General features: G+C 34.1%; 1 protein-coding gene across 1 annotated transcript; it reads left to right on the top strand.

Annotated features, from left to right (window-relative positions):
* The first annotated feature begins 6535 nt into the window (after positions 1 to 6535).
* LOC136846030 (major facilitator superfamily domain-containing protein 6-like) lies at positions 6536 to 22302 on the top strand. The gene is made up of 13 exons (XM_067116659.1): positions 6536 to 7351; positions 11357 to 11500; positions 12305 to 12427; positions 12660 to 12874; positions 13238 to 13339; positions 13483 to 13737; positions 15204 to 15336; positions 15735 to 15820; positions 19487 to 19655; positions 20586 to 20730; positions 21054 to 21205; positions 21358 to 21510; positions 21737 to 22302. Exons 1-13 carry the CDS (start codon positions 7345 to 7347, stop codon positions 21856 to 21858), a joined length of 1806 nt encoding a protein of 601 aa, XP_066972760.1. The 5' UTR covers positions 6536 to 7344; the 3' UTR covers positions 21859 to 22302.
* Positions 22303 to 23808: the final 1506 nt, after the last annotated feature.

Genomic DNA, 23808 nt, shown 5'->3' with positions numbered 1-23808 from the left:
GCATTTAAACATTAAATTGCAGTTGTCCGAAACAGGATTCCCACTCTTCTTCCCTAAAATCGAAATGGTTCCTTAACATCCTTAAAATAATCTGAAAACTGGGGGGTGGGGGGGCGGGAGGGGGTCATAATACCCTGGAGACAGTAGTGGGGTCTTCACAGATTTCAGGGCCTGTACGGCAGTTTAAGCTAAAAAAATGTGAAGCTCCTGGGTAATGTAGTTCGTTGGTTCTTGTGATGAACTGAAAACAGCTTTGACATGGCGGCGCAAAACGACCTTTTGGTCCTAAAAAATTTTATTTGTATCCTCAAGGACCCAGTAATGTTGGTGATACTGATCACAACGCAAAAGGATCCAGGTGCTAAGAGATATTAAATGAAATACTCTCGAGAGGTTTTTCCATCGACTGGTTTATTTCCCTGGTAAAGGAAAAAAAAGCTGCATTTAGAGTACAAATAGTACTATTTGGCCCCATCCGCTCCTGTGCTTTTATTGTTGATGAGGGGAAAAATGTAAGGCTGCTGTGCTAAACTTCAATACAGTTTAAACTAAAAATTCGTTCAAAATACCATATAAGGGATATATAGCAATTATATGAAATATGAAAAAAATTATAATAGCAAAATGAGGTATAAATTTTCACTTCTGCAAAACAACACATTCGACAACAATGAAAATGTACACATTTATTTATACAGACTGTTTGCCAATCTGATAGGTATTTATGATCAGATGTAAATATTTACTTGAAAAATACAACAAATTTTTACAAAAAGAACCACAATACAACGAAAGTGATCACTATAATACGTCAAAAATTAAAAATTCAATATCGTGCAGTGAATATCAAGGAATTTCTTTGGTAATTTCCATTAATTAAAGAATACTTTTTTTTCGCTAAAGCAAAGGTCAATGGAACGGGTATTCAAAGTTCGCTGAGAGGGGGCGGGGTTGGGGCGACTTGACCCTAAAAGATGCAACAGGCTCTCAGCCTCCTGACGGAAGGAATGTTATTAGCCACGAAAAGAACAAAGAGAAAAAAACAGGTACTAAACTGTCAATCAATTTATTGAGAATAAAAAAATTCTGAATCAAGAATGCACCGAACATACTGAGCACAGGAAAAATTGCACAACGAAATTCTTTATTTTTTTCTTGTATTTTCCGCAGGGATTCTTCAGTCAGCTTAAAGGTCATTTCCTGAAAGACAGGACGAGCGCCCTTTTGCAGGGTGCAAAATGCGGACATGTCACTTCCTCTTAGCAAAAGACCAAATTACGCCTGCCAACTGCGTAACAATTGGACACGTGTGTGTAATGTGCTGTCATAAGGCTGAACATGTGTGTGAGTTCTCAGAGAGAGAGAGAGGGAGAGATAAACAAGAGCATGCAGGGAGTGTATATTGTGGCAATGGTTCCAGCTGACCAGAGAGAGAGATTCGCTTAAATGGAGAAACGCTTCAGACACTTTCGTTTGTTTTACCGTTGGTCTCTTGTCTTTGATTTTCACCACTTTCTGTTGATTTCGGTTGATAGGGGCCTTTAATACCTTCTCGTGATGAGCCAAGTCATGTATTCAACTTCACTCACGCAAAGTTACAAGCACCATGCATGTAAATAAGTTTCTAATAACGCACTGAATAAAGTGGCATTGCTTGCCGCGGAGTACTTCCCTTCACAAACTGGTCAATTTACAAAGGGATTTGAACAAGGTCATCGTACTACTGTTTTTCGCGCCTTTGGGATTCACATTTTATTCTTTGGAATTGTACCTTTGATTGGCAGATTTGAGACATGAAAAAGTAAGAAAATTTTTGAAATAAAATAAAAAAGGAAAACTAATATAGTTGCAGAAGCTGTGTGGACTTTATTACTTAACCAATACATCAGTTTTGCTAGCTTTTTTAAAAGGCTTAAACACACATACAAAACCAATGTCACGCGCTCCACATAAATAAACGTATGTGCACATGCTAAGTCATTATCCTGTTATGGATGCCATTTCTCTTTATCTGAGGTCATAAAATTTTCGCAAATGGTCCACTGTAAAAAAAAAAAGGGGGAAGTCCTTGGAGTTCAATGCCTTTTTCCAAAATGCTGAATGTAAAAGCAGTTATATTAGTAAACATCCTTTACAAAGCAGCTTTTCATTCACGATTATTTTTATTTTGAGGGAAATATAAGACTTAAAATTGTATACTAAAACAAATATTCTTTTCGTCATAATACACTACTTTTTCTTATATGAAACAATGAAAAACCGTCAATTCTTATTCATGTATGGTAGGGAAAATAATCTTCCGCAGAAAGCCATTACAGGCACATCAAGAGTTTCACCAAGAATAAAGTCTACAATCACGATGTCAATTGGCTTTTGATGATACACATACGAATACATACATACACACACGCATATATATACATACATAAATATATATTATATATGTATATATACTGTATATACTGTGTATATATATATATATATATATATATATATATATATATATATATATATATATATATATATATATATATATATATATATATAAAACACACTATGCTGAAATACTAGCAGGTCTCACGATGACGGCGCAGACCGGAATGTACAGCACATGTATTTCAAGAGCCACTTCTTCTTTTATCTTCTCTTCAAAGAGGCCTAAGCAGGAGATAAGGCACAGGATCGACTGCGACGGAGGAAGCTGCCCAGACACATCGACCCCGTTTGAAAAGTGGGAAATTGTGAAGAGAAAATGACTCTTGAAATAGCAGTTTTCTGTCTAGAACGTCATCGCGAAAATTTCTGCCCGGAAAGGAAATTCAATAATCACTGCGCAATATATGAACTCCGCGACAATGACATTCTAGTTTAGGACTCGATCAAAAAGCTAACAACATACCAGACGCACGATTCAGTCGAACAAATATTATTATATTATTATTATTATTATTATTATTATTATTATTATTATTATTATTATTCAAGACGTAACCCTAGTTAGTAAGGTAGAATGTTGCAGGACCCAGAACTAAAATTAAACTAGATAAGTGATATAAACACCAACCACATGAGATAAACAACAATGAAAAAATAAATAGGATAAAACTGAACTACGAAATAAAACACGTGTAAGACTGCTCAACCAAAAAAGTCTTTGCACCAAGTTCAAACTTCGCAAGTTCAAAAAGAAGTTCCAAGGACTCAGCTATATGGGGATGATCATTCCAGAACTTGATAATGGGAGGAATCAAACTTCTAATCGTGTTAACTAACCCTGTGTGGTGGCTGGTGTAGACGGGAAAGACCTGAATGAAAAGAATGATCAGAATTCTAAACAAATTTACACAGAAGCAACACGAACTAACTGACCGACAGCGCCAGCGATTAATACCAAGATTTCGGGCGACAAATCTAACAAGAGCTCAAGTTTTTGTCCAACAATTTGAATTAGTGTCAATGAAATATGGATGATCATAATTCAGATAACAATGATAAGATGCTGTGAGAAGACAGCTCGATTAAGGAAGGACACGTTTCCTCGTACAATTCTGTCACAGCAGCGTCTGTTGTCAAGCCTGAAAGCTCTCTTTGTCTGGTGATTTCTTGGCCTCGTTATGACTCACTACCGTTCACATCAGATTCGAAGTAAACATTGCAGGTTTCTAAGCAATGAAGTTTGCGATGATATTACTAGCCAATGCTCTCACAAAAGTGCACGGGAGATTCATATACTGGTTTGAGTTGATTTATCAAATTTAGGTTGTCAAGCCAAGCACTGGGACCCTTTGGCCCGTTCAGCGCTCAAAACGGTGAGAAGAGGGTGTTGGACAGGTTGAATAGAAAGATAAATCCTGAAGATAAAGGTCGAAGGAAGGGTTGGACAGCAAGATTGAAGGAGCCGGGAATGCAGGTGAAGTAAAAGGCTAAAAAATGGGTACAGCTTCGGGCCGTAGGGATGCTGCAAACACCCTTTAGTAATGCCTACAATGCACCAAGTGAGGTGCACTGCTGGCACTAGCCCTGTTGTTGATGGTCACCCACCCAAGCGATTACCAGCCCCAGTGTAACTTAATTTCACTATTAGGAGACATCGATGTAACATCATCCTCACGGCGCCTATAACACCGTCCACGCGATCAGGACTGGACTACCAGCAATCAGGATGTTTCACTAATTAAAATCATCTCGTTAGGCTCGGGAGCTGCTCATTGGTAGTGTTTCACTACCTAGGCAATGTGATAGCACTGAAGTCAGAAGAAAATATATCAAGCAAGACCGTTCCGTTGCCTAAAGACATTTCGATTCGATAAAATTCCTAAAGTGAAGTAGCACATCAACTGATTTCACAATATCACATCACTCACAAGAGTGCATTGCTAGCAACAGTTTCATTTGATACATCGTCTAATTAACAGAACCTATGGTAACTTTCCAACTTGGTAATAACTTTATTGAAAGTGTTTAGCGAGCATTATCTGTCGATTTTTCTATCAATATAATTGCACTATTGCTAACATTCATTAACTGCTACTATTGAAGGATAACACCTGCGCTGTCATACTAACTTTTTGTTAAGATATGGGATAACTATGACCAACCGCTGGTATATTCAAGACGATGATCACATGTCTCAGTTAAAACAAATTATTATCCAACATTTGGGAAACAAATGTCTGATAAGAATCCTTCCATATTTCATGATCTATCGCCGAGAAGCATCCATGCAAACACAAAGTTACATTACCTCATTTCCAAAGATATTTTTATTGAAAAACTTGGTTTCTCCAACAGAAGGTGCCTCCAAGGATTTTTAAAAAACCACTATTTTCCATTTTTCAACTTTCGAACCAAAGATCAACTCCCCCTTCAGAAAAATACTTCATTAAACGCTTCTTGTATACACAGAGAAGGGTCATTAGCGCCTTTGATCTCTATGAACTTTCTCGCTTCCTGGGTACTATGGGGCATCCCATGGTCCAACTAATTCGTCCCCATTACCTATTCCCTACGATTTTTCTTCTCCACCTTTCTAACAACACATGAGAATTGTACTCTCCTGTTAATACACTATCGTCCTTCATTCCCGCCTGCACCGGGAAAAAACCATCTCAAAATGCTCCGATCCACCTCTGATTTGTTTCTGCCCAATCCTGACTGTTCCAAACCTCCTTACTTAACATATATTACTCCAAAATCCCAACTGAATTAGCCGCTTCTGTCCTTCCACCATTCATTTTAACTTTTGATGTTTCATCCTCCTAGTTTTCATTCATTCTCATAAGCTTTCCATTAAATTTTCCTATTTCACAAACATTTCAAACTCTTCCACTAGACTGTGCAGTCTCTGTACACATCCTAAAAACAAACAAACGAACACAAACACAATCATATATATATACATAAAATTAAAACAAATAAACAAATATATATATATATATATATATATATATATAAATAAAACATATATATATATATATATATATATATATATATATATATATATATATATATATATATATATATATATATATATATTTGTATGTGCAAAGGTAAAAGTCTATGTTTATATATACATCTGTGTATGAATGTATATATGTATATATTAAAAGTATTAACGCGCATACAATTATAAAAACATTTTCTGATATCGAAGATTTTCCTCTGTACGTAAAAATTTACCTCGAGTTCTCCTGCCAATATACCCGAAATCGCAAAAACAATGTCATGTGTTTGAAGACAACAGAGGAGAAATAGCGACAGCAATCGGCGACTGCTTCATTCCTTTCAATGCATCGTAATCCACCTCTCTCCTCTGTTTCTGATCTCTTTCCCATACGGGCATTCTATTCTACGCACGCTTGTTTAGCAGGTTCATGAGATTTTAATCTTGCTTTAAAATAAGCGTGTTCCTACTTCCATACAATAAAAATAATTGAAACATACTCATAGTAGCCTGAGTCTTGAAATGGAGAAACAAATCCACAGTTATTGTGGGTACATATATTGAAAACTAAATCTGTTCAGAGAGCTTGCGGGGATCTGTTCGATTCCCCTTTTCAAGGAATCGAACAGATTCCAAACGCTCTCTGTAGAGATTTATTTTGAAAATATGTACCCATACAAAACTGTGAATTTGTTTCTCCAGTAATAATAATAATAATAATAATAATAATAATAATAATAAATAATAATAATAATAATAATAATAAAAAACGCCATTATCAAATTCGTTTTCTCATCAAGAAATTAATAAAAGACGCGAAACTGGACAAATAAAAATGAATTTAAAAAAAAGTAAAGCCTCGAATAACGATAACAGCAGCAAGGCTCGCGAACACTATTAGTATGCTACTAGATATGATTACCCAATCGAATTCGTGACGGTAACCAACAGCTGATTGGCTGCTGATGATGCCCAGGCCCGCATCAACAACCCCCTCGTTACATCACCTCTCCATCGGGGCACTAAAATCTGCAATGGCAGCAGCTTCAGTGGTAGTGGCAGTGGGGCATCGCCGTTTAAGCAGTGGCGTTCAGGCGGACGAACTCAAGTGACTCGGCTGGTCATTCCATCCCGCGCCTCAGTCACCTTAGGGGGACCATCAGTGAACTCGTCCTAAAAACAAACACATTCGTCCCCCTTTTTTTATTTTTAATCTTTCGCCGTTCTGTGATCTCGGTGGTTTAGTAACATTAAATTTCGACTTCTGAGATTTTTAGATATATTGTGGAGTCGAAACATTTTTCTTAAAAAAGTATTTTGATGTTTGTTGAACTCTTGTGGATTTTAAGCTGTGAAATTTCGACTTATTAGTATTTTTATGCGTGAGGATATTCTGAATCTTATGGTATAAAAACTTTCCCATTTAGTCCACTCTTTTTTAACTATTCTTCTCGCAGTATTATAGCCCTTTGTCTTCTTCTAAGAAACATTTTGCAATCTCGCGATATATTCGATTTAATGCACTTAAATTTCCTCATTTTTCATCTTATCCTGTTTCGAAACCTTGCGGGTTTTAAGCCTTTAAATTGCAGGCTCCTTTTTTTAGCTTTGCAGTCTTGAGATTTTGTTCATTTGAAAATTTAAATTTCTTCCTTTTTATATTTTTTTCTGCCTTGATATCAGCGGATTTGAAACCGTCTGTTTTTTTTTTTTTTTTATCATTCGCTGCCGCGTCCTTCAATGTCATTTTGTACCTTTTAAAACTCGGAATTCACACAGTTTCCATAAATCAATTTACACCGAGTATCTGGAATTATCGTTAGACTAAAAACTATCACATCTGTTTTTAATACTAGGAGGATATTGGAAAAGACACCCGTCTCCCTTTTCATCCTTCGAAGATGTCAGGTAAGCATGACGAACAATTCCATTTCTGGGCTTTGCATGTTTTAACACCTAATGGTCAAGGCGTTTTCCTTTGCCTAAGATGTGGAAGGATGTTTGTTAGGATTCTTGAGGAAAGAAGTATCTAAGAGTCAGGAAAACGGACGCAGGAAAGTAATTGTAATACTTACCTCGTTACCGTGGATTCCGAACCAAACTCTGCTGATCACTTGAACCATAGCTTATCACAACTAAGCGCACACAGAATCGCTGACCACTTAGCCACCTTGAATGAAACCAGTGGAAAATAATTTATAAAGAGTATAATGGATAAAAACAGCTAAAAAAATCAATTATCCAGTAGTATATGATGCAAAGTTCGTAACAATAATTTACTAACAACCAAAATCCAAATGGGAAATTCATTCGTTAGAAAATGCATAAAAAATACCTTAAATAAGTTTAGAATAAAAAAATAAAAAATTTAACAAAGTTAGAATAACTGTAAAAAATTTCTAAATAGCTTCGGAATATCGGACACAAAAATTTTACCTAGCTTTAGATGATATATACAAACTTTTACTTAAGAACAACGATTAAAAGTGTTTTAATTGCTTTCATCATAAAAATTCTTCTTGCTACAGAAACTACCATAAAAATTTCAACCAGGTTCTAACGTATTTGTTGGTTTATTACACAAGAGTAAAGAGCAAATGACACCAATCTGAGCTAATTCGCAAAGTATTCTGATATAAATTCTAGATCTTTGGGACAGATTTTGATGGAGGCTCTTTGCCATGTTTATTTACTATCTTATGGGTACCAGAAAAAGGGTAGGGAGCTACCGTCTACAGTGTGCCTTGCACATCACACTGTAGACGGTACTAAAGGTTCTTTGCAGAGCAGCTGAAGTGGCTTGCCTTCTATTTTTCTTTTGTTCCAACTTCTCAAACTTTACCTTGCTCCATTTTCACCTCTTCTTTCCAAAAACAAAATTACTCCTTCGATCGAACGGCACGAATGTCTGGAAATGTAACCCGTTAAACTATTTGATAATTGAACTGAATATAGAATTTAGGCCAAAGGCCTATGAGGTCACTCAGCACTGAAACGGAAATTGACAGTAAAAGGTTTGAAAGGTGTAACAGAAGGAAAACCTTGCAGTTGCACTAAGAATCAATTGTTAGGAGAGGGTGGAAAGTAAGATGGGAGAAAGAGAATATGAAAGGGTCAGGTAGAGTAAAGGAACGAAAGGGTTGCAGCTGACAGGCACGCTGCAAAGAACCTTGACAGTAATGCCTACAGTGCACCGCATGAGGAGGTGCTCTGACGGCGATAATCTCTACGGGGACTATTTGATAACCACCGGGTAATAAACTCCTCTTTTAGAGCTGCACTCCTCCCTCTTTCCCAACACCTGGCCCCTAGTGTATTGTGTTAGTAGTATGAAGAATGAAGGCACCTTGGTCTAGGCCTTGGGACTTCCTTGGGTTAAGATTTGCGGTCTCAACTCTTCTAGAGCCGCCATTTCTAATGATTGAGGTACTACTATAACTACTACTACTACTACTACTACTACTACTACTACTACTACTACTACTACTACTAATAATAATAATAATAATAATAATAATAATAATAATAATAATTTGTTAAAGAGGATGGCAGCATCAGTGAAATTGATTTTATATATGGTCTTTTCAATTCTTCTTATTATTTTCTCTTGTCAGGGCTGACATTTGCTAAAAACAGGCCGATGTTCATAGTCTGCATAAGGAATTGGTTTCTTGAATGATTAATTTTATTGTATAAAAGAAATGGAAGTTAAAAGGGGTGTTTATGCAATAAAATGAATAATTCAAGAAACCAATTCCTTATCCAGACTATGAACATCGGCCAGTTATTAGCAAATATCAGCCCTGACGAGAAGAAAATGATAAGAATTAAAAAGACCATGAATAAAAAAAATCAGTTCCACTGATGCTGCCATCCTCTTTAACAAAACATGTTTGAAAGAGGGTCTCTTACATTCAAATAATAATAATAATAATAATATTATTATTATTAATGCGCATAAGTGGTATTGCCTAATCCAAACTCTCGCCTTTAACTTGCCGCCAGAAACCAGTATTTCATATAAAACCAAATAAATCAATATTCAAAATCATTTCTAGGCACAAAAACAAAGTAGATACAAGACGTAAAATAAAATAAAATAAAATAAGAGTAGCAATGCAAATTAAAATCACCAAATGATACACCAGTTGAGAATTCCACACCAGAACTCTCATACACTTATCTCACCATCGTTTACGAATGGCCATTGCTCGGCTGTCATAAGGCCGGGTTAATCATACCAGTTAAGCAGCCATAACAATCAGATCTACTACGCAAATCTTCAGCATCCCGTCTCTCTCTTTCTCTCTTATATATATATATTATATATTGGGTATATATATATATATATATATATATATATATATATATATATATATATAACTATAATTAGTCTAATATGGATTGGGTATGATTGGTCTAATGACCATTGGTCTATAGACTCTATACCAACTGGTCCTATGCGAATTGGTCTAAAGCCAATTCGTCCAACTGTACAATTAGTCTAATAGGGCGATTGGTCTAACACCAATTGGTCCAATACTAATTAGTCTAATTACCAATTCATATATGGGACCGGTATATATATATATATATATATATATATATATATATATATATATATATATATAGAGAGAGAGAGATATATATATATATATAGAGAGAGAGAGAGAGAGATATAGAGAGCTTATGTGAAATGGCGGTTCGTAAATGATGGCAAAGTGTGTGAGTCAGTCCTAACGTGTGTCTACCAACAAAAAATTCAATTATCATAATTCCATTTCCTTTGCTATTACTACCACTACTACTACTACTATTACTACTACTAGGATTTAAGTATCACTGTTACCATTGGTATGACGTTACTGCTCGTTGTTACTACTATTTGACACTAAAATCAATCAATCAGGCCTTATCACTGAACTACCAAGTTTGGTTTGTTTAATAAGTCTTTAAAGACAAAAGTTATTCCATTTATATGAATGAGATGTCGTTTGGATTTTTATTTACAGATGAAAAAAATAACATAATGAGGGTATAAATGATAGCACAAGATTGAATTGATAGAAAAAAAAAACTGTTATATAACTTGATAGTATACTAAGACCAGAGAGAGCTAAGACTTAATGATCCCAACAGGTTACTCAAGAAAGTGGCTTATGTATTGAAAGCCTTCATAGATGACGTGTGAATATTCCGTTCCTTTTCATGTTTAGAATCGCTGGCATGGAGTTTATCGGATTCAAATGTTTGCTGAAGTTTTAGGCGTTGCTTGTATTGTTCCAAAACCGGTTGTTTCAGTCCAACAAAGAGTAATATTTATATTAGTAAGAATGAACACATCTTCATGTAGAGATATCTTCATAGAGTAGTCTAGAAAGTTCATTAACTTGGTGAACAAGGTAAAAAACCAAGACAAGATTAGCAAACACTCAAAAAGAAATAGTTAATAAACAAATCAACAAACAAACAAGCCAGAAGGGAACTAAAGAGACAAAAAATTACAATAGAGTGCTCCACAGGATCTCAGAATAGACAAAATAAAGTGAGCCATCTTTGCATATTTACTTAAATGTGATAGATCCAAATTTAATTTTCTTACAAACGATAATTTCTTTCTCACTATAAAAGAACTTAAAATTTATATGAAACAAAAGGATTTGGTTAATTGTATAATTTCTTATTGTCTAACAAAAGGAGAGAGAGAGATACGACTTTATCATTAACCTCAGCCTAGATTCATGACCTGAAGATACCGCAGCAGTCATTTTAGGTGCATGAATCAAACTGAATTCACCACATCAAAATACGAAACACAGGAGACATTTCGTAATTTACAGGCTCTGATATCTCACCATATTCCCCTTCTAATAACAGTAAAAGCCTCAACTTCTTCACGATGTCCTTTTGCAGCAAAAGAAAAGGAAGCACAGGCCGCTGCTGCCGCCGCCACCTCCAGCAACAGCGCTAAGAACTGGAAGGAGAGACTCAAAGGTGAATTGAGATGGAATAAAAAACTAATCGTCCTCAAGCTGGTCCTCTTCTTCTTTCAGGGAGGTAAGTGGCATTCGCCTTTTCAGAACAATTGTTTTCATTCACAGGCAAGGATGATTCTTATTGACTTACTCTGGTGGGTAGTAAACATTTTTCTCTTATAAATATTCGTTTTCCCTGTCAGGGGTTTCAGTGAAATGCACGAGGTAATGGTTACTACTCACATTCATCCTTTAGCAGCTAAATACATACACACACACACATCTATATATATATATATATATAATATATGTATAATATATATATATATATATATATATATATATATATATATATATATATATATATATAATATATATTATATATATACATATAAATATATTATATAAAATTTATTACTGTACTGCTATGGGACCAATAAACCTATGTGATTTTCCAATTAGTGTACTAAAAGAGCATCACTCTTTTGGAGAGCTCTAATGGAATATTTACTTCAATATTTAATTCCTAACTTTTCTAACTGGCATAAAATTAATCATAATCTATCCCCGTGGTTTTAGTTAATGGTGCTGAAGTATTTATGAGAATGTGACTCTTAAATAAAACATACTTGTGCAGTCACCTGCTATTATCAACAAGTTTACATAAAATACCAATACAAACACCAACTTGGCGAAATACCAAAATTCTACAACACCAAAATTCCCAATGGGTTACTTGCACATGATGTTCACTTATATCATTACCTGAACACTTTCATGCAAATTAAACTTCTTACATGTATAAGCGGATCATGGCTTAACATGTCTGGTTCACATCACTAATCAAACATGACTATCTAGTGTGAAAGGTTCTTCCATCCTTCAGGAACTATGGGCTTCCTCCCGTTTTTGACGCTCCACATGCAGCAACTAGGAATCACGGTTAAGGAAATAGCCATTGTTTACGCCTTCCTCCCAATTGCCTCGCTACTGGGACCGCCGACGTCAGGTATGGCTGTATAGCATGTAAAAATAAATTATGCGATATCTAAACTATATCATAACTTAACAATAGAGCTTTTGTTAGCATTATTATAAAAATATATATTGCAAAATAAATAAAATTACTATATTCATAAGCAACAAGCCTAAAAGCCAGTAACTGACAAAGCAAGCTTCCCCAGGACTGAATGAGCATACCTTAAAGACAAGTGAAATTGTGACTCTTTCTCTCCTACCAGGTCTCATCGCGGATAAGTTCGGCAGATATAAGATCGTTGTCATAATAAACATCATCATCACAACAATACTTCACTGCTGTTTGCTCTACGTTCCCCCTCGTGACAAAAACTCCCTGACATTCACTTGTGGGTTGCAAGAACCTCGACTCACCTGGGACACCTGTGATTATTGCCATGATGACAGAAACAACTCCAGTCTTGATCTTGTTCTTCAGGTACGGCTTGGTTACAGGAGTATCACACGAGTTCATATTAGCTGATCTTTTGTCAATTTACGTACATGTTCATGCTTGCATTATTTCATATTAGTGAATATGCAAGATTTCAATTTGACACCAACAAAAATATCAGTTGCATAGTGTAAAACTAAACTGTAAGATGCCAAAAGATGTCAAACCATGCCCCTGTGACACTTTCTGTGTTTTACAGTAATTTACAAGCAATGGTCACTTCTATCAATGTCCGTCGCATTTCAGTGATGAGCATTTACTTAGATGAAGCACAGTTACTATTATGGGTTAAAGATTTATGAATATTCATTAAACATCTGCTATTTTTGGTTCTTTTACTTTCATCAGAACTGCAAGTTTTTATGTGAGACTCCGCCTAAAGAACCAAAACTGTGTTACTATACTGGACACAACACTTCCACATGCCACACCTTCGACATGAATACTCAGGTAAGCTATAATTTTCTAATGCAAATCAAGAGTTGCATAGACATTGCATTTATTTGTACTTCAAAAAATTCTCTTCTAAACAAAAAAGTATTGAGAAATGGAGAGCAAGTGCATATGCTGTTATTTTGTTTATCTCCCAACAGCTACACATAAACGGGACAATATCATCCCTAAGAGTAAATGACACCTGTAGCCACAGGTGGGTCAATCTGACACATGATGAGAAATCTTACCAGGGTGTCAGGTGCTTTCATGAGTGCCCAATCAGATGCCAAGTGAAAGGAATGCCCCACTGCGAACATCCCGAGGACCCATCTAACAAGCCAGACACGTTTTGGATTTACTTTGCCATACGAATAACTGCTACTTTCTTCCTGGCCTCAGCATTCACCATGTTGGCAAGTATCAAAAACCCATTTTAAAAATGTTCCCTTATAAGATCTAATGGACACAACAAGTCCTATAGGGGTGACGGACATCCTTTTACATGTTTCCTTACCTTTTTTCACACTTCTGTCTGGTGTGCCAACCACTGAGTGATTTTCTTAAAGAACCAGCAGAGAATGGATGTATGGGAAATGTGACCTATGTCCCCCACCATTGATAATCTTATAAGCTAAGACTGGAGCATCTACTATGGTCCAGAATCCCTTCAATGCTGAGTTTTCACTCTCTTATTCATAGGCAGCATTTCATCCGTTTCTATTTCATTATCCCATCTTCCTGAACAAATAAACTTACTATTTAACAAACACACAATATTATAAAAATATATATACAGCAGTCCCGGTTTCACGGGGTTCCGTTCTTAATCGTCGTAAACCGGAAAATCGCCGAAAATCGTCAAAAATCATAAGAAAACCTTACTTTTAATGCTCTGGGTGCATTTGTAAACTTTATCATTGAGTTTTACATCAAAAACACCTTCAAATTATGATTATTCTGTCGTTTTGGGGCCATATTTCTTCCGAACAAAAACCAGGAATGAATATATTTGAAAAGCGTTAAACAAACAACAATCGTAAACAATATATATATATATATATATATATATATATATATATATATATATATATATATATATATATATATATATATATATATATATATATATATATATATATATATATATATATATATATATATATATATATATATATATATATATATATATATATATATATATATATATATATATATATATATATATATATATATATATATATATATATATATATATATATATATATATATATATATATATATATATATATATTTATATATATATATATATATATATATATCTTATAAATTATGATATATATATATAATACTGACACAGTTTCACATTATAAGTCTTATATATTCTGATTCAGTCAAGTTACAGGGAACCTGGCTGTTTTCTTCCACTTGCCCCAACAAAAGAAAGAAACGGTGCTGTATCTATCAAAATTGAGTAAGGGGTTTTCTGCAACAAAAGAACTACTAAATATGGGCAAAGCTGCAGAGTCAGAAATTCCATTCATATCCAAAACTTACAGTTGACTCTTGAAGAATTTATAAATTCCACATAACATTCACAGTCCTTTCAATAAATTTTATTCCCTTCCCCTTCATACAAGAAAAAGGCATAAAGTGAAAAAAATCATATACAGTACATGTAGGGTATACAGTATATACCTCATATACAAACAAATAATTATATATTTTATGCGTGTGCTTTAGATCTGAAATTGGTTAAAATTAAGCCTTCATACAAGAAAATACACATAACCATTTACAGTATTCCTATATATTCCTTATACACACACAAAAATGCAAATTTATTGAAATAAGACATGTTAAAAGTCGTGCATAATTTCAGGACGCTACAACTCTTGCTGTGATACGTGACCATGATGGTGACTTTGGAAAACAACGAGTTTTGAACATGATTGGCCAAGCAGTGGTTCCCCTGATAGCTGGAATACTTGTTGATTTCCATAGCTCCTCCATTGGTTGGTATCCTTTCACTGTGAGCTTTAGACACTGACTTTAACTTACTAAATTATGTTTCCACCCCAGAAATACTCCATAACATTAAAAGTCATCTGTCAATACTTCAAAACTCTAAAAGGTTTTAAACTTCCATGTTACATTGTGGTAAGTTCACCTCATATATATCCTATGCCTATACTGCAAAAGTTTTAACTATAAATTTAAGAAATGTTTTGTACTTCAGACTTCTGCAGTCTTTAAACCCCAAAATGCAATCTTCTTAAACTTTGATATTCTAATTTTGTAAATTTTAATGGCATTTCATAAATGCTGCTTGGTTTAACCAGTTTAGTATATAAAAACACAAATCTTGGTCAGTCTTCAAATATGAAAACTAAAACAAATCTATATCTTCCAGGATACTCAGATTACATGCCTGCCCTCTACCTTGGAGCAAGTTTTAACGTTGTAGCCGTTATTCTCGTCGGAAAACTGCACTGCAACGTAAGTGCTTTATCTTAAAGTTATCTCTTCTTGAAGCAAACAGACAGAAATAGATTCTGGCTGGCCTTTACAGTTTATTTTACTTTCAAATGAGGTATTTAGATAATTATTCCTTTAGACTCTGTACAAATAAAAAATGAGGTTACACACACACATATATATATAATTATATATATATGTATATATATATATATACTGTATATATATATATATATATATATATATATATATATATATATATATATATATATATATATATATATATATATATGAATATCTTTTCCTGTAATACTACAGTGTAATATAAGAATATAAGAAGGCCCATAAAACACTATTTAAACGTTGAAACCATTTATTTAGGGCACTAGCTTCTGTGCCCCTGATCACTGGTAGAATATGGACAGGTGGAAAGTTACAATGGTGTATATACAAAAACATAAAGGTGCTGGAATCTGCTATCATCAATCAAACCAACAATATGAACCTGTCAGGAGGACATTGGAAATCGGATGACATCGACACCTTTAATCCTCAAACCCCTCCTGAAAGATGACCCAAAAAATACCGCCAGATCCATCAAGTTTAATGAGGCCAAAAACCACTAGGGAATTTGGTCATTCTCCTCCTTCTTAAGAAACGCCACCTCCATAACATCGGAGGCCTATTTATTTACCTTTTATGTTTTTGTATATATTTCATTGTAAATTTTTCCTGTCCATATTCTATGAACGGGGCACAAAAGCTAGTGCCCAAATATATGGTTTCAACGTTTAAATAGTGTTTTTATTCTTATATTCATATATATATATATATATATATATATATATATATATATAAGATATATATATATATATATATATATATATATATATATATATATATATATATATATATATATATATATATATATATATATATATATATATATATATATATATATAATGACTGTACAAATAAAAAATGAGGTTACACACACACATATATATATATATATATATATATATATATATATATATATATATATATATATATATAAATATAAAAATATATATATATATATATATATATATATATATATATATATATATATATATATATATATATAATGTATATACATACATAATTTAAATTACTTTTATCTCCCATCTACAGTTTTGAGCATAAGAGCAATAACAGCATATAGTTTCAATGGGATAAATACATTAATTACAGTGGACCCCCCCCCGTATTCTAGGGGGATGCATACCACTCACCCCCGTGAATAGCTAAAATCCGCGCATACTTAAAACCCCTCTCAAAACACTTAGAACTGTCCATTTTGATAGCTTAAACCAAGAAAAACCCTGTAAAAATGCTCATACCTGAGTATTTTAATAGTTTTATCACAAAAAGTGCATTTATTCATGAAAATTATATGAAAATACAGTAATTGGTGAATGTTTCTCAGTGAAAAATACTGCGAATGGGCGAATTTTCCGCGTAAAATGGCTAGATATGTTCCACAGAGAAACCTGCGAATGGGTGAGTCCGCGAACCATGAGGAGGCGAATACGGGGGGTTTACTGTAATACCAAAGCACAAAGATATTCTACTTACACACAAAAATACATATGCATATAGGCAGATAAACACAGACAAAAAAGTCAAGTACAATTGTTTTCATGTTAACCCTTTGAGATTCCAATGACCAATGACATCATGCAAATTTCACCACCAGAAATTCCGATAACGTCATTTGTAGAAAATACAAAAAATAACCATAAATATTTTGACATGAGGTAGCACTGAGTTACCATATTATGCAGGCAAGGGCTGTTCAACAAAATTACTATATCATAAACTCAGTCTAAAAACCTGGTTTTTTCCATTCATTATCAGGTATACAAAGGCCAATAGTATTTTTAGAAAGGAAATTGATCTATTATTTTTTAAAATTATATATTTAAAAAGTATTTACTTATGGTAAGTAAAGATATTTCTGTTCTTGGCTAACTTCAACGCGTTCTAACTACAGCACGATTTTGCTATTTTTAAATTTTAAAGATACCACAATAAAGTACTGTGCTATAATTTGGCTTCAAAGTGAGACCAAAACCATAATTATATCATGAATGAGCTAAAAGTTAAAAGGAAAATTATTTGTACGCTCACAAGCAGTAAGCCAGAATGTGTGTTGTACTAAAGATGAGTTTAGAATGCTTCTCCCCTCCCCAAATCTCAGAAAGTTAAATTTTACACTTTGAAAAATTATTTATATGTCAAAAACTTGTACAATAATTTTTACAATGGAATATTCACTTTACTTTTTCATGGTTGGAAAATTTACTATAAAAATAAAAAGGTTTTATATCAAGCTGACTGGCATGTTTTAGAAAAACCTTTGTTTAATACTAATAACAATAATAAAGACTATAATCATTTACAGTATAAATTGGTTATTAAAATCGTCTATCATTCCACATATATGTGGAATAAAATCAGGTACACAATGTAGCCATGTGTGAATAAATACAGTCCAAAACCTTTTCCAAATAAACCACTGAAATCATATCTACAAATACAAATATTATGTATGTTTTCATATACAGGGTTTACAATAATGTACAGTTGACACATCGTCGTCATTGCCACCAATGCCATGTGACACAAAAGGCTTCTGTGAAATCCTGCGACTCATGTCTCTCCTCTGCTTTACCTTCTACAACTTCCCAGTCATCTCCAGCCTTCATTCTCAAAATATTTATTCAAGTAGATCTGGTCCTTCCAACTTTTTTGGTGCCCTCAGCTCAGCCGATATTATTATGCACTATTCTCCCAGTGGATCAGTTAAGGGACACATCCAAATTTTCTCCATCTCCCTTTCATCATTATATCGTCTACATATGCATCTTTTGCAATTTCTGTTAGGGCATCATTTCTAAACATTCCTCCATCTGATGCCTAATATTGATACATTACCTTTCAAGATTACCATTACTTCTGATATTGGCAGATTTAAGAAGTAGAGTATACGTATGTTACCCTTGGGAAATACTGGACTGTGAAGCAGGAGCTGAGAGAGCAGTATTAAAGATTAGCTGCAGCATGGATGAAACAGGATATAAATAGAGTAGTGGTGAACAAAAATGTCCCATTAACAGGCAGAAAAGACATACAATTAATACAGGGCCTGTACTACTCTTCATAACACAAAGAAAGGGATGACAAGGAAAATGGAGGAGATTTTGAAAGGTGTGACGATAGAGTGTTAAGATTCAAGGTTGGAGTGTTAAGGGAATGTCACATTATGAATGAGAAATTGGCAGCAGGATGTGATTTACTGAGCTAGGCAAACAGACAAGAACCTCAAAGATGAGATAGGTTGGACATGTGATGAGAAGAGGATGAGAATCAGTTGCTCAGAAAAGCAGTATTAATGGAAGTAACAGATGAAGAGCTATACAAAGGTCCAGGAAATCATGGAATATGGGAATAGATGAAGATCTAGACCTGGAAGAAGTTCCAGCAGAAAGAGAACAGGATAGAAATGAGTGAAGAAAGCTCATTCTAACACCACAAAGGGAAAAGCTAATGTAAAAAAAGTTTATGACGATGATGACTGACAGTGCTGATGGTTAAGTCTCACATATCATATTGCACACTAAAAAATACTTAATTTACTTTCAGGCTGACAAGGCAGGTGACAATATCCTCTCTGATCTGAAGAAATTAATAACGAAGCCAGAGATTGATTTGTTCCTTGTCATGATATGGGTACTAGGATGTAACTGGGGATTCATTGAAAGCTATCTATTTGTTTACCTTATAGAGCTAAATGCTCCAAATTATATGCTGGGTAAGACTCATACAAAATCTCTTGGTTGCATTTCTCATGATAAATATATTATATACTTCTAAAAACAATGTCAGAAATCCTACATACAGCAGATCATGAATACTTTTTTTTTTTTTTATAAAACTAGTATTACATCATGTCATGTTAACCTCTCAGCTTAGAAATAAAAGGTTTCATTTCATTACAGACCCTTCAATTGTATAAGCTCATATTCATGCTCTTTTAAATGTCATGAGACACTGCACTCTTTTGTTGAACATACAAAAAATGATGTACAGTAATAGCATTGCACATGCACTTCCTGGAGCCTCAAGTACCCATCAATCTGCCTCCTTTTGCGTTTGCACTGTTGTTAGCAGTTAAAGCAGAATTCCTAACACTTTCCTTCACTACAAGACCATCATTATTTATAAAGCATTCTTTTACTTTATTAAGGACTTGATCTTTACCCTGGGGCATTCAGCAGCATGGTCATCCCAACAGAATTGAGATTTGGTCATATAAATGATAGGTTTGTTGTGAAACAAGCTTAATTTTTCATGAAAAAAGAAAGGGTTTTCCATAAATACTCACCACTCTTAAGCTGAGCTACCTCTTCCCAACTCTACTGATCTCCCAGCCCTATATGCAGATTACGTATATGAAGGTTCATGAGACACCATGTGGTATATGAGCTGAACTCCGAATGATCATCTTTCGTCTGTTACACAAAGAGTGCAGTATATAAGGACAGTTGGAGGCCATGTATTTGAGCATATCAGAGACAGATTTTCATATAAAATAAAACTGATTTTGTTTGATCAGAAAAATGAATTTCCTTCACATTCTCCAAACAGTCCTTTTTCCTGTTCAGAACTTCTGCTGAATATTTTGCACTTGAGACACTGCTCCCCTAACAAGTAACATGTCTTTTGATCTTTACCAATACAGGTTTGACTCTCACAGTTGGCTGCATCGTTGGAGTGCCAGTGATGTATGTTACTGATAAAATAGTTGACAAGCTTGGAAGACACATGGTCTTCATTATATCCTTCGCTACTTATGCAATCCGGCAGTTTGGCTACGCAAACATTACGTGAGTTCACGTGTTTCCTGTCAATCCTGATCTACAAACATTAACTTTTGAATTATATAAATAATTAATCAAAATTCATATACAATTTACATAGAAATGAGTCTTTCAATTAGTGATATATAATCAAATGGTATCCTAAATGAAGACTTTTGCATATCAAAGTGAAACCAAACTCCACTAAAGCTCTTTCCTTCTTTATACTGGGCAACCAATTTCCTCTTTTTTGTACTGTAATACAGCACATGAACACTTGAAATAAAAAACTTTTTCTTGATAACACTAATCAAGTCTTCACCATCTCAATTTACTTATTTTCATTGCAGGGATCCATGGCTAGTATTTCCTTTTGAAATGCTGGAAGTGTTTACTTATCAAATAATGTGGGTAGCTGCGGTTACTTTTTGTCCCATTTTAGCTCCAAAAGGCCTACTAGCAACCATGACTGGACTGGCTGGGGCAATTCACTACTCAGTTGGTATGCAATTAGAAATTACTATCATTAAACATTATGACTACAATTAATTAAATAACCTAAACTGACCAAAGCTGTATTTTCTAAAATGTACATACCATTCTTATACCAAAACCTAACATTTCAAATTATCTATGCCGCTACCACCCAAACAGGTCGTGGAGTTGGAGCTCTATTAGGTGGATACCTCATTGCGCAGTATGGCCTTTCTTTCGCCTTCAGCTTCTTTGGTTATGTTTGTGTAATTGGTGGAGCAATCTACACACTCGTATACATCTTATATATTAAGAAGAGAACTCAACCAAGAGGTAAGTTTTTTATGGGACACATTTTGTATGTATAAAATGTTTGCTCTATGAACAAAATTGTATTGAAGTATATAATAAAATTCAATAACTTAAAAATAAGTAAATATTGTATATTACATTTTATAAGGCACCTCCCGATATCATATACTCTGTACAGCATACATACACACTACTTATATACCTTATGTTTTTCACATAAAATAATTTTCTTTTCATCCCAAAACAGAGAAAGAACTGAACATACAAAATATTCAAGAAAATGCTGATGAAGGAAAGCCAATGATAAAGAAAGAATCTCTTACCGGAGTTATTGTTGCAGCTAAGACAGAGAAGAATGAAGATGTGTGAGAACTATATAGTTCTTTGCCCAGTGCACTTTTCAAATGAATATCTTTCCTCGGGAAATGAATATTCACTACCTTGGAGGCCTTCAACTTAAGTTCAGCACGTCACCTCTTACAAATGTTTCCTGTGAGGTTGCTCGTCACTCAGGACACTGAGTAAGCTACAAAATGAAGCGATCAGACAAGGTTATTCTTTTCAGTAATTTACAAATTATCATCATTAAGAAGTAAATTTAACCAAACCATTACGCCAAATTCAACTCTAATATGGATGGCCAGTATATCAAAGAAATGAATTTTACTGCATTCCTGAAGGTTGTGAACTTGTTGTGTGGCTAAAAACTTATGATGGCTAAAAGTTAATTACAGATGAAAGAACAAGGCATCTAAAATAATCACAATGTAAATAAACTGAAATACTGTAATTTTAAAGGAATCTTTTAATTAATTTGGCATTTTATTCTTTATACCTTTATGTTAATTTTTTGTACAGTACAATGGATCATGCATCAAAACTCACTACAAGGAAATATTTGTCCATGTATCAAAAAATCAATAAGAAATTTAAGAGGGAAAACCACAATTAAAAACAATAAATAAGTTTGAAAGAACTATGTATATCACCATGAGAAAAAAATGATAACGTCCATGAAATTTCCATATAGCGCAATATACAGCAGCAGTTAAATGCATGTTTAAACGTGAAGCAGGACAAAGATGAAAAAGATCAGAAAACTAGTTGGGACAAACCACACAGAACAGATAAAAAATGCAAGGAACACTTTAGGCAGTATCCACTTGAATGTAATGTTATGCATTATGAAGTGTTAATTAACGGGGAATAAAGGGATGGAAATTCCATTTGTGGTGTGATAAGAGTGCCTCTTGCATAAATGTTGCTTTAAACTTATGGGTTGATGTGCTATGTAAATACAGGTTTTATCTGAGTTAAATGCAAGTTCCTGCTTCTCAGGCCTGCAGATTTCTTGTTGCTTATGGATCAGATAATATGAATACTGAGACTTACAGCTAAGACCAGGTCAGCCCATTCATACACAATACTATCCGCTACCTGCCATTTATGTATCTTTAAAATTAAGAACAAAGCATCTGGAATGCTTTTGATACATACAAAAGGCTAATTGTATGTATAGTATAGTAATGAGTTTATGAAAAAATGGATTTTGTTTAAACAAAACTTTATTTTAGAGATACAAAACTGTTCTTTTATCAAAAATTTACCCTCAACACTGGTGCAACTTGAAGTGTCTTTTGTTTCAGTATCCCTTTGGCCCCCTGCTGTTTTGCTTTCTGCCTTTTACTTTTTTAATTACCTCTGAAATTTCCCCAACTACCTGTGCAAATTCTTTCATTTCATACAGTCCCTTTTTCACTTCACACGTAAGACCAAATCATTTAGAAAAATATTGAGGAAATAAATGGTAAGTGGAACATAGTTCAAGGAGTGGAACAGAGGCGAGATATTCCTTATTAAAGACGGCCAGTTGGTTTACCTGTCTAAAGCATTCACCTTCTCTATAAACAGATGTACACCAAGCAGAAGAAATAGGGAGGACAAGACCTCTCTGGGAATAACAGATAGCAACATACTTAAAAACAAGTCAGGTTTTGAGATGTGGTCCACTAAGACCAAACAGCCCCAGCCTAGCAATTCAACATTATATATCCTTGAGCTGTATCAAATACAATGCAGTAACTTAGAAAAAATGCTCAACATACAACTCTTTCTAAGCTTAAATGTCATGCTCTCAACATCAACTGTACAAAATATGATAAAGACAAACTAACAAAACAAAAAAGATCATAATATTTCTGAAGTACTATAAACACTTGACCAATTATTCTTTACAGTCTAATACCATGCCATATAGTAAGGAACAACTGCACCCACCCCCAATTATCAACATGGTTAGGTTCCAATGATCGACTGTTA

Source organism: Macrobrachium rosenbergii, chromosome 14, assembly GCF_040412425.1.
Source record: "Macrobrachium rosenbergii isolate ZJJX-2024 chromosome 14, ASM4041242v1, whole genome shotgun sequence".
Lineage (NCBI taxonomy): Eukaryota > Metazoa > Arthropoda > Malacostraca > Decapoda > Palaemonidae > Macrobrachium > Macrobrachium rosenbergii.
Note: the sequence above shows the minus strand (reverse complement) of the source record. Positions and strands in the feature narration are given on the sequence as shown.